This window comes from Hoplias malabaricus, chromosome 10 (genome assembly GCF_029633855.1).
Source record: "Hoplias malabaricus isolate fHopMal1 chromosome 10, fHopMal1.hap1, whole genome shotgun sequence".
Classification (NCBI taxonomy): Eukaryota; Metazoa; Chordata; class Actinopteri; order Characiformes; family Erythrinidae; genus Hoplias; species Hoplias malabaricus.
This window is the reverse complement of record NC_089809.1, coordinates 10,341,752-10,363,072: the sequence shown is the minus strand read 5'-3', so window position 1 is coordinate 10,363,072 and position 21,321 is coordinate 10,341,752. Positions and strand designations below refer to the sequence as shown.

The 21,321-nt window shown below is 38.2% G+C and overlaps 2 protein-coding genes across 4 annotated transcripts in view; one reads left to right on the top strand and one right to left on the bottom strand.

The window, feature by feature from the left end:
- Nucleotides 1-156: 156 nt before the first annotated feature.
- Nucleotides 157-11,158, bottom strand: mylipb (myosin regulatory light chain interacting protein b). Its single transcript, XM_066683239.1, has 7 exons — nucleotides 11,033-11,158; nucleotides 8,910-9,100; nucleotides 6,927-7,112; nucleotides 4,899-5,096; nucleotides 3,993-4,157; nucleotides 3,260-3,647; nucleotides 157-336 (listed from the first exon to the last, which is right to left on the bottom strand). Exons 1-7 carry the CDS (start codon nucleotides 11,117-11,119, stop codon nucleotides 157-159), a joined length of 1,395 nt encoding a protein of 464 aa, XP_066539336.1. The 5' UTR covers nucleotides 11,120-11,158.
- A 1,453-nt stretch (nucleotides 11,159-12,611) lies between these two features.
- Nucleotides 12,612-21,321, top strand: part of dtnbp1a (dystrobrevin binding protein 1a) — a 44,266-nt gene continuing 35,556 nt past the window's right edge. For 2 of the 3 annotated variants that reach the window (XM_066682929.1, XM_066682928.1), the window contains exons 1-5: nucleotides 12,612-12,845; nucleotides 15,416-15,469; nucleotides 16,054-16,107; nucleotides 17,248-17,308; nucleotides 17,743-17,875. In XM_066682929.1, coding sequence (XP_066539026.1) covers nucleotides 12,790-12,845; nucleotides 15,416-15,469; nucleotides 16,054-16,107; nucleotides 17,248-17,308; nucleotides 17,743-17,875 — 358 coding nt within the window. In that variant the 5' untranslated portion in view covers nucleotides 12,612-12,789. The remainder of the gene's footprint in view (nucleotides 12,846-15,415; nucleotides 15,470-16,053; nucleotides 16,108-17,247; nucleotides 17,309-17,742; nucleotides 17,876-21,321) is intronic. The other variant, XM_066682930.1, reaches the window with a different exon arrangement.

Genomic DNA, 21,321 nt, shown 5'->3' with positions numbered 1-21,321 from the left:
TCAAGAATTCTCAGCAGAAGTGACCAGTGTTGTTCTTTGCACACATCAATAATAAATGAATCTAGGAGCTGGTAACTGACAGCAAAAGGAATGAATGAGTTACCCAAGCTGACAGCTTCTTTAAAGAATTTTGACTGAAGACCCCAACACACTTTTCTATGTCTTGCAACAATTTTCCTCTCTTCTAGAAACATCTATGATGTCTCTGTGAGGTGCCAATCCAATGTGTCTGTTGTCCATGTCCCTGCAAGGCTCCACAAGGTCTAGTAGACCGGAGAAAGTGGGCAAGTAGACATGCTGGACACAGTCAACCTCCGAACGACACACTGGGCAACACTGAAAAAAAGAACATTACATTTTAGAGGTTTTTCAAAAGGTTTTTGAAGTTATCAAAAAAAAAAACCAAACAAAAATATACAAAGAATATCAATTTAGTTAAATAAATAAATATATATAAAATGAAGAAAAAAACATAAATCATTTTTGGGTGTTTAAGTTTATTCCTTTAGTTTTGTACTGGAGCTATAACTCTAGCATAGAGCTGTAGGTATTTAGGCTCCTTAGCTAAAAAGGCTAATGGCCTTTTTGTATCCTTACTTCTGTATATTTTTAAAAGTTAATTATATGTGCAAATGTTTGCAGTCATTTTTTGTACTCCTTATTATTAGCAGATCCAGCAACTTTAAGTTGCACACAGATATTCAATTTGTGCAAACAGCTTGTATAATCTCCACTGAAAAGAAATATATGAAGCAAAACACTCTGCAGAAGCAGCACATGAGCCTAAAGTCACTATGCCAAATTCCATGCTTTGGCTAGAGGGGTATAACCTCCCCAACAAGCTGTAGAGTAGTGGAACTGGGAACTGTGGTGTGACAGATCAGTTATAGTGACACTTGCAATCTGGAATTAATCATCCAATATCAGTACCTGACCTTACTAATTCTTTTATTGCTGAATGCCACAATAGCCCCAAAGTAATGTTCTAATATCTAGTGTAAAGCCTTTACAGAAGTGTAAAAGATGATACTGTCGGAAACGAGGACAAACTCTTTATTAATATGTTTCATTGTAGAAGAAACTTTGTAGGACTAGCATTTGTAAACATTGCGGGTCATATTTTCTTGTTTTATTTATTTGTATTAAAGACAACATACATGATTGTAATAAAAAAAAACACTTCTTTTAAAATTCAGATGTTTCCTCACCTCTTGCTAGCTCTACAGTTTGCTTGGACACTGGAAACCTCTCTAATGTTTTATGAAGCCCCGGTGTCAGTAAATGAGTAAAAAAACAAAAAAACAAAAAGGCTCAGTCAGACAAGCTAGGCTATCTCTTTTTCTGCTCACAGCAGAAAAATGGCAAAGAGCCGTCTAAATGTAGAAAAGATATGAGGATATTGCATTATTCTTGCTCCATGTGAGGGTAATATTGACTAATTTTTGCTCTTTCAGATTAATTAGGTACTAAATTTGGGAGACTACTAACTGAAACAAAACAATTCGAGTTACAAATGAGTTTCTATGGTAATTCAAACAGCAAATAAAAACTTACACACAAGATAAACATCAGCCACATACAAACAACAAGTCTTTTTTCTTATTAATCCTACTGTTCCACATTAAAAGACTGGAGCTTCTGAATGTAAACAAACAAGAGAGAATTGCAGTTCCCAAAAGTTGATATTTAATGTGCATTCATTTTTTTAGGTGTGATTTTTACCCTACCATAAAAGTTAATAAATAAATGTAAGCATATTCTAAAGTTGTATTAAATATGGATATATTTAAGAATACACAGAAAGCAAACGTTTTCCAATGGCGCACAATTAAACCATGCTAAGAGCACATAACTACAGGATCTAAATTAGGCCCTCTAATACGTCTGGTTATGGGGTTAAAAAAGGCTGTTGGCCTTTAAGTGTTCAACGGTCTGCGATTCACGTGGCAGTAATAGCTTGTTCCTCACATAGCAGCTGATGCTGGATAAGCACTGGTTGTGCAAACCTTGTAGTGTATGTTATTTCCTCAATTATTAACCACAGTGGTCTGTGGGACACTGATGACCGATTTCAAGCACTATATGATACTAAGCGTGTATTTACTGACAGTGATGAAAAGTAGAGTACAACAGAGTGGGTTGCACTCTCTGCAACCCTGCAATTTCAATATCTGTATGTTCAGGTTTGAATCTGTTCCACAAGGCAACAGCAACATACACTGGAATCCCATATTAGTCTCCACCAGTTGAAATAAAAATCAATACATGACTTGGCATCTGATGATTATGACTTAGTATCTCATAATTGTGAGTTTGCATCTCATAATGACTTACAAACTCATAATTATGATGTCACGCTTATGGTTTAGCATATGATAATTAAATTATGACTAACTATGATGCATCATCTCACGATTTATTATATAATTATTACGAATAACATTGGATTTTATTAAATTACCACATATTTGTGGTAACTGATTTGCTATCCCATAAGAAAATTCTATTATTATGATAAGATGCTAATTCATGAGATATTAAATAACAGTCGTGGGAAACCTTTTCAATATTATAACCTACTAAATGACTAAATTTTTTGGGCAGAAGAGGGATATGGCAATGTATTATTAAAGTAAAAGTAGGTAAGGTTTGGCATTTTTGCTTCTTGGCACCCCTTGTAATTGCAGAGTGTAATACACTTTTACAACCTTGTCTTGAAAGCAAGGGGGCATGACATTTACATAATGCAGTTTCTGCAGTTCTGAGCCCGGAGTAGCAATGACACAGGTTCTAGTCCCCCTATGACAGGTCAGTGAAACATTACAATCATTTTGAAGTAAATTTAAGGTGAAACTACTACTTAGTGTTGTTTTAATAAGTACACATTATAGTGCACACATTGAGCAGTTTGTTTCTTGTATAGAATGATTCTAAAGCTGTAATTATAGCGTAAAATAAAATATTCAATTTTCCTTTAATTTAGAAAATCAGCAAAACAAATTCTTAAGGCCGTTTGAAATTTGACCTCATTTAGAGATTAGTTGAACTTTAATGAGACAGTCCAGTAATAGTGAACAGCAGTTTTTCCTTCCTGCAAAATTTAGCTCCAATCCAAATCTAAAACCCTATTCAGCTTGATTGAATAAAAGGACTACTGAAGACAATAATTTGATGATAGAGCTGAACTCTAGGTTGCTCTTGATAAGACTGCCTAGCTAAATGTAAACTGTGAACAGCATGAGCGTATGTATTCATTCACCTGAAGCTTGGAAGCGCAGCTATGGCAGCAGACCAAGTGACCGCAGGGGCAGAAGACAGTGTCTATCTCAGCATCACAGCACAGTGCACAGATCAGAGCTTCCTGCAGCTTCTGTAGCTTCTCTCTGCAGGCCTCTATCACAGCCTCATCTGCATCCCCCGCCCCTTTGTGCCTGGGATGGGAAACGAAAGAGCCCTGCACGACACTCTTCAGCCCTGCTCTGAAAAGTGTCCGCCGAGCGTGGTCATATGCCTCCTTGGACGTGCGCTGGACATCAAAGATGTACTGTTTACTCAGGTCAGCGCTGTCGTTGAGGAAGAGTGAGGCGAGGTGACCCTTGAAGTCTCGACTGTACTGCATCATTACTGCATTTGTCACTGTGTCACACCTAAAGGGTTAAATTAAAGAAAATTTATGATGTAAGGGGATTGTAGAGCATTAATAAATTGAGGTTATATCCCAAGTTGAGTTAGCTTAGTGTTGTTAACACACTGTGGTCCTCACCTTTATACAAGGCAAAATGTGGGCCATAAGAGAATTGAAGGTGTGCTACATTGGTGAACCAAACATTAACTGCTATCTGAGAAGACTGCATTTCTTACTGTAGCTGTGGACTACTGCTGTCTCAATATACACCCCACCCTTGGCGGAACAAATCTTATGGCCTGGAAATTATAAACAAAGCCTTGTGTCAAGATTTCAGTAAAGTAAAGGAAATAATATGAATGTTCACCTATAGAAGGCGTGGGTCTCAGTAATGGCCCGGTATAGTCCACTGGCAGCACTTGTGGTCATGAATTTAAACAGGAGGACCAGGTTATTTCCCTCATCTTTAGTGATGGTCACATACACGTTTTTCCCAGTCTGTGTGGCCATTAGAATTGCTGGATATATGAACCTGGTAGGAACCACAGGAAACAATGGAAAGTGAGGCAGCACTGCTACTACTGCTTTCAGTCCATTTCAATGTGTACCATTTTATCATACATTTTTAGAAACCACATATGCAACTCCATTAGAGTTTACTCAACAGTTCTATGCAGTTTTAGGCCTGTGCAGATATACAGCTACATTTAGAAGAAGGGAGGAATGTTTCATCTTTTTTTAATGACAATATTACTGATAAAAACTTTTAACTGATGTTACAGCTATCAGATCAATATTAAAGTAGGTTATTGATGTTGGACGATTAGTTCTGGATCACAATCATCACTCCAAGTCATCCCTTGGTGCTCCTTCTACATCATACCAGAGAATGCAACACCAGTGCACTACAGTTCAATGCTGGGGGGTTTGATACCACTCTAGCCAACACTTGGGTATTAATGTGATATATTATGACAAAAAATCACTTTTTATTTGAGGTCCTAATAACACACAAAAAAACATCTGAAAACATGGGAAATCGAAGACTCAGGCTGTTTAGTCTGGGTTGTATTGGTTGGCCCTTGTGGTAATTTGAAGAAAGATGACACTCACATTTTATTAAGAGAACTGTGTAAAAGTGTGGAAAAAATGTTGTAAATTGTCCCCTTTACGTATTTAACTTAATTAGTCATTAGGAGTGTCTGGATATTTTTGGATATGTACTGTATGTTATATTTTTCTTGGCTATTTGTCTGTTTTCCTGTATGCTTACTTATTAACTGTGGTGAAGTCCTCTTTGCAAATGAGCAGGCCCTCTGGCCCCACACCAATGGCCACCTTGTGTCCCTCAGTGTCCCTTGCCCAGTGCCACTCCATACCATAATTCTCCAGAGAGGACAGAAGCTGAAGAGCCTGGTACTCTGCTGAAGCCTGACTCAAACTCTGGAGCTCTTTATGTCTTGCAATAATGCTACAAGAAAAACAGATATTATGAATTTAACACTTTGGCCATAAAAACTGTATATTTTGTAAAAAAATTCATGAAGAATGATACCAATACACCGTGATTCATTCATTCATTGTCTGTAACAGCTTATCCAGTGAATCATTGGGTGCAAGGCAGGAAGACCAGCCCGTCCTTCACAGGGCAACACACACATACACACATTCACTCACACCTATGGACACTATTTGAGTCGCCAGTTCACCTACCAACATGTGTTTTTGGAAATCCACACGGACACGGCGAGAACAACAAGGTGTGACTACGACACTACCTGCTGTGCCACCGTGCTGCCTTTGTAAGCCCAGATATTGTAACTATTTCATTCATTCATTGTCTGTAACCGCTTATCCAGTTCAGACAGAGACAGAAGGCGAGAACAAATAGTTTTTATTGGCGACTTCAGTTACTGGTGTCAATCCTGCAGAAGTTTCTGATTTCTAATCCAAACGTAGATAGATTATTAGAAATTATTATTAATATTAGAAATTAGAACACAAGAGCAAGATTTACATTTATGACATTTGTCAGACCCTCCTAGAGAGGCTACTAATATAATCAAGCATCTATTTATGCAGTCTGGCCTAACAAACATTTTTTAAATAATTGGATTCTACAAAGACCTCACTGAATTCAAGCATGGTGCTGTAGTAGAATGTCATCATTGCAGCAGGTAAATTTGTGAAACATTTTCCCTCCTAGATATTCCGTAATCAGCTGTGTGTGGTATTAAAGTAAGGAGGAACCACAGCAACTCAGCCACAAAGTTGCAGACCATGTAAAGTTAGAGTGGTGATCACAACGTACTGAGGCCTACACTGTATGCCTGCAGAATGCTGACCCAAAACAGAAGCATAACAACTGAACTGCAATTGAAAAAAATATTAATTAAATCACTTATTCTGTTATTCATAATTTGTCCTTTGTAAGTCAAATTTTGAGTCATTAGGTGCAAGATAAGTATATAAATCAAAGACAGTACAGCAGTCCACTGCAGGGCATCACACATTCAACCAGTTACTCATATTTGTGAACAATTTGCACAGTTAATCCATCTATCAACATGTGTGTTTTTGGGCTCTGTTTGCGAACACTGCAGACAATGGGTGGACACAGCAAACTCTGCATAGACAGTGACCAGAGGTGAGGACTGATCCAAGGTTTTACAATTGACTAGATACGTTAAACACAGTGCGCTTGCTACATGTAGACATAACCCTATGCTATGACCATCTTGCCACAGGGAAGCAGGCCAAAAGCTCACATTAACCTGTGAGTTAACATGTACATTTTGTTGTATGTTGTGGCTGAAATGCAACTTGTGTACCACCTGCCTTCCCCCAGGCTGTCAAATATGCCAAAAATAATTTTTTGACAGACATTTGGTGCGCGGCACGGTGGCGCAGCAGGTAGTGTCGCAGTCACACAGCTCCAGGGGCCTGGAGGTTGTTCGATTCCCGCTCCGGGTGACTGTCTGTGAGGAGTTGGTGTGTTCTCCCCGTGTCCGTGTGGGTTTCCTCCGGGTGCTCCGGTTTCCTCCCACAGTCCAAAAAACACACGTTGCAGGTGGATTGGCGTCCGTAGGTGTGAGTGTGTGAGTGAATGTGTGTGTGTCTGTGTTGCCCTGTGAAGGACTGGCGTCCCCTCCAGGGTGTATTCCCGCCTTGCGCCCGATGATTCCAGGTAGGCTCTGGACCCCCCGCGACCCTAAATTGGATAAGCGGTTACAGATAATGGATGGATGGACATTTGGTGCACCATCCTCAGCCTTGTTCAATCTGAATGATCTTGGCTTACCTGGTCACTGTGTTTGGATCACACTCTTGGCCATATATCTGGGTACAGAAATATTCAGCTGTGTGTTGATGGTAGTCTCCTAACTCTGCCTGCGCTAACAGGGCACACAATTCCACGAGCTGGTCTGACTCCAACTTCAGGCTTCCTAGGACAAGTTCTTCCTTCACATGCATCAGGAACAAATGCCTGCATTGAAATAGTATGCCACAAACTTGGTGATTAAATATTTGACAACTGGAGTGATGATTCCATCAGATTTAATCAACTTTATAGAATTTCACATAACCTAAACCAAACTTCTTCTTTTTCTTTTTTCAGCTGTTCCCATCTGGGGTTACCACAGTGGGACAATCTTCTAAGTTGCCAATTCACCAATTCACCTACCACCGTTTGTTTTTGGAGGACAGTCACCCGGAGCGGGGCTTGAAGCCACAACTCAAAGTCCCAAGAACTGGGTGACAGTAACACTACTTGCTGTGCAACCATGCGGCCCATAATCTAGCCCAAACTGATCAGTCAATATGCTTGGTGTCCGTTTGTTTGGAACCGTAGCTGTGATTGCATTATTACTAATGCAAATAACAATGCTTGTAGTTAGCAGCTTAGCACTGTACAAACTTGCCTCAAATTTTGTCCACTTTTACAGATACTAACATGTCATAACTACATAGGCATAAATATATGTGACAGAGCACAGTATGAGACAAATATGTGAATTTAAGGCATGCAGTTTGCTAACCAAGGACGATATGGTGGCGCAGCAGGTTGTGTCACAGTCACACAGCTCCAGGGACCTGGGGCTGTGGGATCAAGCCCCACTCCAGGTGACTGTTTGTGAGGAGTTTGGTGTGTTCTCTCTGTTTCAGCATGGGTTTCCTACCACGGTCCAAAAACACACGTTGGCAGGTGCATTGTTTACTCAAAAGTGTCCATAGGTGTGTGTGTGTGTCTCCCTGCGAAGGACTGGCGCCCCCTCCAGGGTGTGTTCCTGCCTTGCGCCCAGTGATTCCGGGTAGGCTCTGGACCCACTGCGACCCTGAACATGATAAGTGGTTACAGACCTACAGACACGAATAAGTTTGCTAAACAGCTAAACTTACAAAACCAGGTTTTTAAATCAGCATAGTCTAGTAAATTATTTTATTCATTCAATCATCATCTGTAACCGCTTATCCAGCTCAGGTTTGTTTCTGGAGCCTACCAGGAATCATTGAGCCCAATGCAGGAACACACCCTGGCCCCATAACATACATTGCCAAGTAGTAAAGCCCAGGCAAAATCTACCAATTATTTGAAGCACACAAACATCAGAAAATGTAGACTGCAGATTAAATAACCCTCAAGCTTAGTCACAATCTATCCACTGTTCAATGAAATGAGATGTTCACTGTGTGATTTGTATTATTTTTTAATTTGCACTGGATTTTAAGCAACACTAGGTAGTATTTTTACATTAAAGTTACAGCTTCAAAATCATTGTGATGCTTCACTGCCATGTGATAGGGAGAAAAAGATGCTCTATCATTGTTACTCCATTGCTACTATCATTACTTACAACGTCAAAACACAGAAAGCCTAAATGCTAATAACAGTAACACCACGAATATATACTAGTCAAAGATTCATACCCAGTGAAAAATCAATTTTACAAACGTCATATTATTATATGTGCTATCATTCCTAAAATAATATTGTTTCCCTCCAGTCAAATCATGAGGTGCCTAGAGATTCTCATCTCTATCTCACCTGTCAAACATCTAATGATCATAAACTGACCAGTGATGAATAGGATACAAACCTACCAGGGTAGCATGTGGTATGTGGAGCTCATAAAATGGCTAGTGTGTGTAAGTAGCTCTAATAAAGAGGATGGGGAATGTACGTGCCAGATAAAGCAGTTGCCCAAAGACAACTATATGAAAGGAAAGAGGCAATAATGGCAGTAACACCAAAAGAACAGAACCAAACAAAACAGTAATTAACCTTGTTTGTTCTTGCAGTATGAGGTGGGGCTCCACGAAGAATTTCACTCTCAGCTTTAGTCTGCAGGGCGACACATTTTCCACTTGTTGAGAAATTCTGTTTCTTAAATTCAACCACAAACTCTCTCCCTTACTCCCAGTGTACTGGAGTCCAAAATAGTCCACCTCAATGATCCCCAGTCTCTGACACACCTGGAAAAACACATCTGGTAAACAACTCTGAATACTGTCAGGAATACATTGCATACATTATATGTGTGTCTTTAGGAACTAGTCAGTTATTCCTGCCTAAGGTCAAACAAGGCTTAGCCTTGTTCTGTGTCTAGCCCCTTTGTTCTGTATAGTCCTTGTTTAGTGTTAGCCTTATTTAATATTTAGATTTCTGGTTTATGTTTAGATTTCTGTGTTTAGCCTCTGTGTTTAGTATTAGCCCATTTGTTCTTGTTTAGCGTCCTAGTCCTGTTTTACCTCTCTGATTTTTAAAATAAATCTTTTGCACTTATCGCTGTCCTACTCTGTGTACCTTGTCTTGATCACTTGACCAAACCCAACGTGACAATGTGATTTTATGTAGTGCAATAGTGCATCCCTCTGTGTGATGATCTTTATAGTTTTGTATCATTTGTAAATACCCATCATTCATATGCAATCATGCCATTAAACCACAAGGGACCACACACACACACACCCTGCAAACCCCACTCCTAAAGTGTAAAAAGAAGTACTTTGTTAAAACGTTCTTCCACCTTCAAAACAAATGGCCTCTCAAGAGGTGTTTTTCTAGTCTTTAAACTGTAAAATCTCAGTCTAGAGCAGAGGTCTTAAAATATAATCCTTGGATCCTGGTTCCAGGCTCGGATTTACAAAATGGCTGTTTTCGAGGTGAGGACCACGCTTGATGTAAGCAGGGCAAGGAAGGGGAACTCAGAAGGACTTGGGCTGGAGTTCTGGGGGGCTTCTGCTAGTGGACAGTGAAGCTGGAACCCCCTTGCCTGGCAAATTCATTGGTGAAAGAGGAGGAGTAGGGTGGGGTGGGGTGGGGGTGGTGTGCGAATTTCATCATGAGAAGGTGAGGAGAGAGGAGTGGTTTTTATAGGGTGCGTAATGGTGAAGAGGAGGCGTCTGGGAATGGTCCTTCTCCCAAACTTAAGCTATTTCATAACTCCATGTATAACACTGTAGCTGCAGCAACTGCTAATGCACCTGACAGGCCAGGTATATTGTCATAGTCGTCATAGGATTGTAAAATCCTGGCCTGGATTATGGATCAAAAGTCCAGATTTTAAGACCTCTCTGCTCTAGAGGATGTATAGTTTGCATAAATATGGGATGAGAGAAGAAGACATTACAGCATTCATTTGGGCTGGAGTATACTTATATAATTAGAGGTTCAACACACTTAATAACAACTTAATTTCTATGAAATAAATATAATTTTAATACTCAAATACTGTTTAAAATCTCTTGTTCATTTGATAATGCCGCTGTTGTAAGATTCAGCACTGCTGACAAGTTTTACAATGCTTTTACAATGATTGGCCACAACATTACTACCACTTCCTTTTTTCCACACTGACTGTCCAATGTGCCCTCACAGGACCACCACAGAGCAGTTATGATATTCATTCATTTCATTCATTCATTATCTGTAATCTCTTATCCAGTTGAGGGTCCAGAGCCTACCTGGAATCATTGGACGCAAGGTGGGAATACACCCTGGAGGGGGCGCCAGTCCTTCACAGTGTTATGATATGGACAGTGGGTATATTTGATTGTTGGACTGTTCTCAGGCAGAGAACAAAGTTGGGCAAAGTTGGAGGTCCATTATTGTATTGCACAGAGTTTTCTGGACAGACCACTGTTCGATAAACAGTTTTAGACAACATGTGACTTTTTAATGAATTAATAGAATTATTATTAATTACTTCTCCTATTGTCAATAATATAGTCTTTGCACATGAATTTGCTGGAATTACGTAACGAACAACGTGCATATCGGATGTTTTCATTCAGGCATTAAAATGCCATACCAAATGAACAGTTATGTGTTAATTGCAGTAGATAAATAACTACATGTCAAAAAATCTCCACTTTATAAAAATATTTTATATGAAGCTGGTTTACCTTACTGAGACAGTCCTCTCCGTTGGCCTTGGCGTCGACCTCCACCTCCATAAGCACACAATCCGGACGCGTTATGTGACATAGCATTTTAAACTGCCTCAAAAAAAGACCCGTTTGCACTTTCTGTACAAACTATCTCCTCAGGACAGTAACAGAGTTTTATAAATGCCTTGTCTGAAGCCCCGCCTCTCTTACTCAGACAGACCAATCAGCTTGTGGAACTTAAGAAATGGGCATGAATTTCGTAACTTACACAACCACGCAACATTTATTATTATATAAGCCAGCTCTCCTAGTACAGCTACTACTACTACTACTAAAAATGATTTCATTCACTTTCTATTCATGGTCGCAGTTTGTCCGGAGTCTGCCCGGACACTTGAGTGCAAAAGAACACAGTCGATGGAACAGCAGTCAGTCCATCGCAGGACATCATAATACAAACATATACAACAAATATAATTAAAATAGTATAGATAGACAAGTAATAAAATAACTTAAGATGAGATGAAACAGTTGCTTAAATTACTAAAAACCTAAAACATTTTAGGATTATTATTATTATTATTGCTGCTGAACTTTTGTCTCATATATATATATATATATATATATATATAGAAAATATATATATATATATAGTAAATTTATTGTATAAAAACATGTGAAATATAGGGTTTACTTATAGGCTACAACATTTGTAAAATAAAAAATAAAAAAATAAAATAAAATAAAAAGATTTTAATGAGTTTAAGCGGTATACTATGCAAAAAACCTTGGACACACGTGTTAAACTTTGGTGTGTCAATAGGAACACAAGGAAAAAACTTAATATCACTTGGTTCTGCATATTTTAGTGCAATTTTTTCTGCATGTAACATACTGGAATATAATCATACATGACACACATTTTATTTCCCCAGTGCACTAGTTATAGTAAATAAATTGTCATTAATTAGTGCAATGAGTGCTTACATCGCTTAGAAAAGTTAAACATTGTGTCATTTGACCAGAGGTTCAGATACTTGCAAACTGTTTTATAGGTTTAACCTGCATAAAGCGGTTCTGGTCTCACTGTAGTTTATGCATATGCGCATGCGCATCGACTGTAGTGACGGGAAGTTCGATTCACTCTACTAAACCGGATCTTTTTTCCCGTTCATTTTAATGAATCAGAACTCTGATTCAATTATTCATTTTTCGATGTACACAAACTTTTACATTCCCAAATAATATACAGACACACGTATTTAGGGCAACCATTTGAAGAAATGTAAACAAATGAATATTCCATGTTTTACTTCGTGTTCTCTTGTTACCTTTAGCTTAAATGTCTTTAGAACTGACTGAATTTTCCTCACCATACCTTCATTTATTTTACACGAACTCAAAAATAAATGTATAATTTCGAAAATGGTATGTGGTAAGGGCTAAATTGATCATCTCTGCTTAAAGTATGGGAAACTATTGTTTAACATTTACTAGAATAAATGGTGACGTTATATGGAAGTTCGATTCAATCTCATGATTCTTTAAAAGAATCATTGGTTCAAAAGAATGATTCATTCACGAGTCTGACAGAAAGTGTGGAGTATGGCAAACAGCGTAGCATGACTTTCTCAAAAGGAGATGATAGGAAATGTCCAGTTTTGCTTAAATAAACAGCTTAAAACAGTGTTCGAAAAAGAGTACAAACCCATGAGCCAAGCAGAAAGGATCTATAATATTGCGTTGAGAAGGTGAAGGTTTTAAGGTGAAATATGTTTGAGAATTTAAGAGAGAGACTGCAAACAGTGCAGCAGGACTTCACTACAGGGTGAGTATTCAACATTTGTAACGTTTGTTTAACGTATTATAACGTTTATTTAACGTATTTTAGAGTTTGTCTGTGACATATCTCTAAAATGTCAATGTTAATTGAAACCACTGCTTTTAAAGCGCTTTCTTCAGAGCTCCAACGAGAGTTGAGATGTATATGTCAATCCCAAAATGGCTCTGTGCTCCCTTCGTAGTGCACTTTTTAGGTCAAACTTACACCCTTTTGTGCCAATAAAAATGTTAGTAGGACGATCTAGCTACAGCTCACGAATATACATGCTTATCTATTTGACATAGAATGTACAATTGTAAGGGCAAATCCGTATTTTCATGACCTACATAGTGCCCTACTTAGGGAAGAAAGAGCCAAATTGGGACAAAACTCAGGAGTTAGCTTTCAAATTAGCCAGCTAACGCTCTAGTTCACACACGACTTAATGAGTTTGACGTGTTTACATCGCACTGGTTTAGTCACTAAAGATTAGCATTGTGCAAGTATATTCGAATAGCTCAGGAATTTGAATATGCACTAATAGATCTCATTGTTGTATAGATAAACAGGTCACTAACACAATGTTAACGTCTGCTTTGCTCAAACTAAATTGGCTGGATTACGTTCGGATGACTGTCATGTGATAGACCCGAGAACTTTAAAGGGCAATTCCAGTGATTTCTCAGAATTTTCAGTGCAATAAGTGTAAACAAAGTTATTCAGAGTGGTTCAATACAAGTGCATAAACGTAAACAAACTTCAGCTGTCTGAATTTTTCACAGGGGTGTTATTGGAACCAGACGTCACTAGAGTTTCATGTCTCTAGCCTAATCATAGCATCTAGCTTGATGCCAAGATGTTGTTATTACTAGTTGAGCTTTTTAGTTAGTCTTCAGCGTCTTTGAAGAGACAATTAATAGAGAATAATCTGACAACTTGCACGTCACTATTTGGATGAGACAACATTGTTGATTTTAGAACATCAAGACAAAGAAAAGGCTGACTTAAAGGTGACTTTAACGACTGTAAAAAAAAAAAAAAAAACACTTTTTATAAAACTCAGAAGATATTTCCTTAGCATTTGCTAACCTTCCAGTCTGTTTGTGCACTGAAAACTGGACTAATTTGTTTACAAAACCCAGTAAGTGAGTAAAACAAACAAAGTGCCTCTGTCAGACATGCTAGGCTTCCTCACCTTCCAACCGTTGACCGTCATGAAACAAGATGAGCATATTGCATTGTTCCTGCACCAAAGGTGGGTAATATTTTGCTGTATCAGATTATTTAAGTAGGAACCAACACAAAATCTAGGAGAGTGTTAATCGCATGAACATAAACACAGTCCAAAACTAAGCACACTAAACATGGTTACAAATGAGTTTCTGTGGTAATCCATATAAAATCTTAGATACAGGTTACACAGCCAAATACAAACAGTAGTTTTACCCTTCCAGCACGCCATTCCACCTTAAAAGAAACAGAGCTTCTGAATGTTAACAAACCAGAGAGAGCTGCCATTCCCCACAATAGAATAGACAGAATCATCTTTCACTAAATGTTTGAGATGACAGGCATGCACCCCATCTCTACCAAAACTTATGATTCATTCAAAGTCATATGGTGTAAAGCCAACATTCGTAAGTAGCCACTTCCAGCCCCTCACACACCTGGTTTGTAACATACCCACATTTGGGTTGTACTTCTAAAGTGTCTGCTTTCTCTCTTATTATACAAGATGCCTCTCCCTCCTTTCCCATCACTCTGCGCCATTTTAGTGAACCTGTTTGGCTGTTGACTAACAGAACAAAGCTGTCCATTTATGTTGCTTTAACCACCATTCGAGTTATCAGAAATAAAGCATCATTAGGGAATCAGTACAGAAGTGAAGATATCATGTATTTGTCAATACTGAGATGTTCTCCAGATCAAATCTTGGTTCCTGTCACCAATGTTTGAATGAAAAGTCCAAGTTTCTCTACCGTACATCATTTCACAATATCTTTATATCTTTGATTATATCTGAGTGATTATAGGAATTAGAAAAATGAATAGATTTCACCTAAATCACAAATTGCAATGTCTTTATTAAAATAAGAAACATGCTCTTGAGATTGAGTTTATAATAAGAATGCATTTTTTTGCTAATCACCTTGTAGTGACATAAATTGTATGGTCAAAAGTTTGGGGACATGCCTTTGTAGCTACAGCAGCACATCATCTTTAATGTTTTTAAAAAATGTTTAAAGGTATTTATTTATTTATTTATTTATTAAAGAATATATATAAAAAGCTCCAGAATCCACAAGTTGTACACTTTAAAGTAGCAGAATTAACTAATTAAATTTAAGGAGTGTCTGCAAACCTTTGGCCATATTAAGTATATATTAAGTATTTAGGGGCAGAACTGAGAATATGAGGAACTAGTCATAGAAAAACACTGTTATAAAATGAAGAACAATGAGCCTGTTGCAGAAAGCACTGAAGTTGCTTTGGCTAAACACCAGCTTCGCTTCGCTTTGCTTCATGCACTTGAACACCAGTTTTGAACATCCCACTCATGTTTTCAACCTTTTTAGAATTAAGACCCTGAGTGACAAGTCCAAGGAGGCCAAAGTGAAGAAGAAACAGAGGTATACATTAGATGAATTGTAGTTTTTTTTCAACTAAGTCTAGGTGCAGAAATGGTACAATAACCTAAAGTGAAAGAATCATTTGGCAACAGTAAACAGAAGAAAATCAAGTGTGCTATGTTTTATAAAGCAACACATTCCTGCATGAGCCCTTACTTACATGTTTATAGGGAAAATATTGTGTACTGTACCTTGAAATCCTGTTTAGTTTTTCTGTGCTATCAACATATGTATGTAATCCAGCAAAAGGCATTCATTTTAGATGAAGCCTCTCATAGAACTAGTACTGCACTCACCTGCATCAGGTTTGCATTTCTCCATAAGGGAGCATCATAAACATCTACTATTCATAAGAATAATGCTTTGTGTCAGTGACACTTTGCCTCTTTGTTAACATTTTTCAAGAAATATTTTAGTCACACTATCACTGCAATACCTGTGTTTTAACCCTGTTATTCAACTTTAACAAATATTTCTCCAGTCACAAGTTGCCAAATAATCTTTCAATGTAATTAGTTTTATTTTAAAATGGTCTCTTTTTATGATTTGGTGTAACATGTCAGTATGTTTTTTTTCTTTTATAGTAAAAAAGAAGAATATGTCACCCAGTACTCAGCTGGAGTAGAACTATTGAACCGGTATGATTTATTTTCATGCTTTTCAGTCTATCAGTACAATTGTTTTGGTTATGAACTCACTGTATATGATGTTTATGGGTTATATGGTTGTATATGGTTATGTCTGTGGCTCTGCATACATTGTTTGCTCACTTTCACCCTATTCTTCAATGCTCAGGACCATCAGAGAGCAGGTATGATTTGACCGTTATAGGATTATTTCAGTGTTGCAGTGCAACCTGAGTTTTTAAACACTTGCCTTTGACTGTCCTCTCTTCCTGTCTGAAAATAATTATTTGTACTTTGCTTATTTCTTCTACTTTTTCATGTTTGTCACACAGTTGTTTCAGATATTGGAATTAAATTTGTTATAAGAAAAAGGCAATCCATTTAAAAGCAATTAAATTTTTTTTTAAAATTACAATTTTTTAAAAATATATAATTTCATTCTTTCAAGGAAGGACAATTTCTAAACCAATGAAAAAACAGTGCCCCTTATTTACATAATCGACCAGTTTTATTTTAATGGTCTATATTAAACTAGACACCCTCAAGTTTCATTACTGGCATCCTTGTTGAATCTTAAAGTGACAGTGCTTTGAAATTGACAGACATTTTGGATTTGTTGAATTTAGAGACCTCTCTGGTGAGAATGTATCATTGCACAGAGCATGTCGCTGTGCCATGTTAAAATACATTCCGTGTTTTAAGCACAACATAGAGTGCAATTATGGGTACATAGACGGTCAGTTAGACTAGCTATTTAGATTGCTTGCTATCATCAGCAAAGAACATTATAGCTAAGAGAGTGTACAGTATCTGAGCAAGTGTGTGTGTGTGTGTGTGTGAGCTCTAAAACCATTCTTTCAAGTTTTAGTTGTTAACTTAAACATGTTACATTTTATTTAAAAAAGTGAAGTAAGCTACAAGATCTCATCAAGCAGTGCAATGTGCCCTAAACAGAATTATTTATATCGTTTATAGTTAAATTGAAATATTCATTCCAAAGCAATTTATAAGGGCTCTGGAATATCAGCACACCAGAGTGAGGGCCTTTATCTTTAAAAGAAAACAAAAATTTATAGAATGAAAAACAAAACAACAATTATTCTAACTAAAACCTTCCATTTGTTGTTGTTGTTGTTATTATTTTCCCTCTAGGTATGAAAACACTTGGGTGACTCTGCACAAACGAGCAAAAGAATGTGCCAAAGCTGCAGAGGTGAGTAGATTATGTTGTGGTTTATGGGATTGATGTAAAAATGGGTGACGTGTTGGCATTCCATGTAATGTCAGATAGCTCCAGGCTCCTGGGGTGCTGGGTTTGATACTTGTCTTGGTCTGTGAGAAGTTTGATGGATTCTTCCAGGTTTTGCAGAGCTCCTCCACTTGAGAATGCCATTCCCCCCTCTAGCCAATGTTTGGCATTGGGAATGGTGACATCTGCTGTAATATAATAATTAATTTCTTAATTCAGATGTAATTTACAGTTATATTTAAACACATTCTTTTACTTCACAATTTATTTTGCATCTACTTTCTTCCACTTGAACTAAGATCATTTTGACCATTAAAATTGAATTTGAATGGGAATTTGTGTACAGACATTATGTATTGATATTTTCAATGCTCTCTAATACTATGGATATCTCTCAGTCAGTGGACGGAGAGGTGGTGATGCTGTCTGCTCACTGGGAGAGAAGAAGAGGAGCCTTGCTAGAGCTGCAGGAACAGCTACAACAGATTCCTTCTTTCCTCACAGACCTTGAGACCATCACTGCTCAAATAGGTGAGAAACTGATCTGAAAAGTACCAACATAATACACTGCACTGGATTAGGAACACCTACTTTGTATCTACACTCATTGTCCATTTTATCAGCTCCACTGGCCATACAGTGCTTTGTGGTTCTAAAATGAGAGACTGTAGCCTACCTGTTTCACTGCATACTTTATCCCAGTTTCACCCTGCTATTCAGTGGTTAGGACTATTAGTTGGTAGATCGTTTTCAATGCTGCAGTGACACTGAGGTGGTGGTGTGTTGTGTTGTGCTGGTATAAGTGGATCAGACACAGTAGTGCTGCTAGAGTTTTTGAAGCCCTCAGGTTCACTGTTAGGCTGAGAATAGTCTACCAGCTAACAGTGTCCTGTGGGCACTGATGCTGGGCTAGAGCCCCCTGCGTACACGTAGTGTGAAGACATGCAAAACTGACGCACCAAACAGATGCAGAATTCGCGAGGCAGCCATGATGCGTACCCAAAGACGTAGTTAATGCTTTAAAGCTATAGAACTACAAAGTGCTCCTGTATGGTCAGTGGAGCTGATAGAATAGACAATATGTGTAGATGCATGATAGATGTTCCTAATCCAGTGATCGTTCAGTGTAGAATCGAATCATATGGTGCAAAATCAAGATTCTATAACTCAATTATTTCTCCTTTTATACATATAATGGCATATAGCCAGTATCAGACTTATTAGTGTTTCTTCAAGGCAAAATAATGTGATTCACAATGGTGGTTTTTAACTTGTAAGAACACAGATATATTTAATAAATTAAGTTGTCAAAATTATGCTGAGGCTATTTGCAGTATAACTGCTCTCTGATGGATATTGTCTCAGGAACTTTTCAAGTAGTTTTTAATGTTTCAGGAGTAACATTAATTTCAGTCAGTAAATCACTATCTTACTCAAATCCTGTGTGAAATTAAAATATAAATAAAATCCTTTCAGCCTTTGTAACTGGTATGAGTACCAGGCACTCAACCTCAGGTATAAATTTTAGGGTGAACATGCATTAACTTTTACTTGCTGTTTTTGCAAGCTTTAAAAAAGAACATAATGTAAGTTTTGTATTCATATTAATTATTATTAATTACCCTGAGGAATACGGTTAATGATTTATGAGGTTTTATTTCTTCTGTTTTAAGAAATTAAGACATTGGCATCATATCATTCAGTATAAGGACCCAGGGCTTCTCAGTGAGACATTGCAGAAAGCATCATGCACTTGCCCAGGAGCACACAACAAGCCTTGCTGTGTTGCAAAATCTAGCCATAATTATGTTATGTCTTGTCTACATCCAATACATAATCTATGAGAAATGACTGTTCATATACTGATCAGGGTTTTACAGAGAAAAATGATAGTAATTAAATAACTAAATGGTATGAACAAGCATGTAAACTCAAAATGAACATGTACACGAACACCCTCTTGTGCAAGCTGTACATTATGCGGTAAAGCAGACTGTCTTGTTAGCCCACGTGCTGCTGTTCTAACTAAGTGTGAATCCCATTTCTTATATTTACCCTATTCCTTGTTGTTGAGTGTCATCCTTGGAACGGATTTACACTGTGTAGCCCATATGAAAGAACCTGATGCATTATCAGAACACAAATAAAAAGAGCAGTGCTTCATTCTCAGGCTGCTAGTGATCTTAAGGTAGCTGGGCACTTGTCTGTAGTGATGAAGAGCACTCCTGGACTTTGGGTAAATTTAAGGTATCTTGCTGAACAAAAATATAAACGCAGTACTTTTGTTACCTCAAAGGGCAAAGGGTACACAAAAGGCATTTTTTTCTCAAATATCATTCACATATTTGTCTAAATCTGTGTTAGTGAGCACGTCTCCTTTGCCGAGATAATCTATCCACCTCACAGGTGTGGCATATCAGCATGCTGATTTGACAGATTTATTGCACAGGTGTGCCTTTAGGCTGGACATAATTAAAGACCACTCTAAAATGTGTAGTTTTGTCACACAGCACAATGCCACAGATGTCGCAAGTTTTGGGGGAGCGTGCAATTGGCATGTTGACTACAGGAATATCCACCAGAGCTGTTGCACGTGAATTGAATGTTCCATGTTCTGTGCCATAAGCCGTCTCCAAAAACAGTTCAGATAATTTGGCTGTACATCAAACCAGCTTCACAACTGGAGACTACATGTAACCACACCAGCCCAGGACCTCCACATCCAGCACAAACGTTCAGAAACCGACTCAGGGCCGCTAATCTCAGTTTGTTATTGTAACCGACTTGAGTGGGCAAATGCTCACACAATGGCATATGGCATGTTGGAGAGGTGTTTTTTCAAGGAAGCATCCAGGTTTTCACTGTGCAGGGCAGATGGCAGACTTTATGTATGGCGTCGTGTGGGTGAGCGGTTTGCTGATGCCAACGATGTGAAGTGACTAGCCCATGATGGCGGTGGGGTTATGCACCTCATGTTGCAGCATGATAATGCGCGGCCCCATGTTGTAAAGGATCTGTACACAATTCCTGGAAGCTGAAAACATCCCAGTCCTTGCATGGCCAGAATACTCACCGGACATGACACCCATTGAGCATTTTTGGGATGGTCAGGCTCAGGGTATACTAGTGTTCCAGGTCCTGACAATATCCAGCAGCTTCACACAGACGTTGAAGAGGAGTGGACCAACATTCCACAGGCCGCAATCAACAACCAAATCAACTCTGTGAAGGAGACGTATTGCACTTCGTGAAGCAAATGGTGGTCACACTAGATGTGGACTTGTTTTCTGACCCACTGGAATTTTCTGAACAATAATTGAAAAAGAAAAAGTCTTAGATCTTTGAGGTCAGGTCATGAACAATGGGAGCAAAAACAAAAGTGTTGGTTATATTTTTGGTGTGTGTGTGTGTGTGTGTGTGTGTGTGTGTGTGTGTGTGTGTGTGTGTGTGTGTGTGTGTGTGTGTGTGTGTGTGTGTGTGTGTGTGTGTGTGTGTGTGTGTGTGTGTGTGTGTGTGTGTGTGTGTGTGTGTGTATATATACAGAGAACAAAAATATAAACGCAGCAATTTTGTTTTTGCTCCCATTGTTTGAAAAACCCTGTCCTAGACCTTGTCATGCAACTGTTGTTATGAGATAATCAACATTATTCCCATTTTAATGTTTTGGTTAATAGGCTTGTAGCAAAAAGTAAATACATATAGACTTAGTAAATGATTTATGTTAATCTCTAGCAGGTATTCTTATCTGTTCCCTTTATAAGCCTAGACAGTCCATATTGCCTAAATGGTACTGCTTTGTTCTGCGTCATTTCTGAGTTGTGTAAAGCATAATGCATAATGTACACCTGTTTTTTGTTACAGACGTCTTGTTAACATATTCAGATAAAAGAATCATTGTGATCACCTTGGTTGACTTTGCGGAGCAGCTGCTCCGTGGTTCGTGCTGTCTCAGTTTCTGTGATGTATGGCAGTGTTGA

What these genes read in the sequence shown, in the direction of transcription:
- mylipb (XM_066683239.1), bottom strand. Translation starts at nt 11,119, where the DNA reads ATGCTATGTCACATAACGCGTCCGGATTGTGTGCTTATGGAGGTGGAG. An exon ending in GATCCAAACACAGTGACCAG is followed by an intron (nt 5,097 to 6,926) that starts GTAAGCCAAGAT and finishes TTTTTCTTGTAG; the next exon opens with CATTATTGCAAGACATAAAG. An exon ending in GACTTCACCACAGTTAATAA is followed by an intron (nt 4,158 to 4,898) that starts GTAAGCATACAG and finishes GGTTCCTACCAG; the next exon opens with GTTCATATATCCAGCAATTC.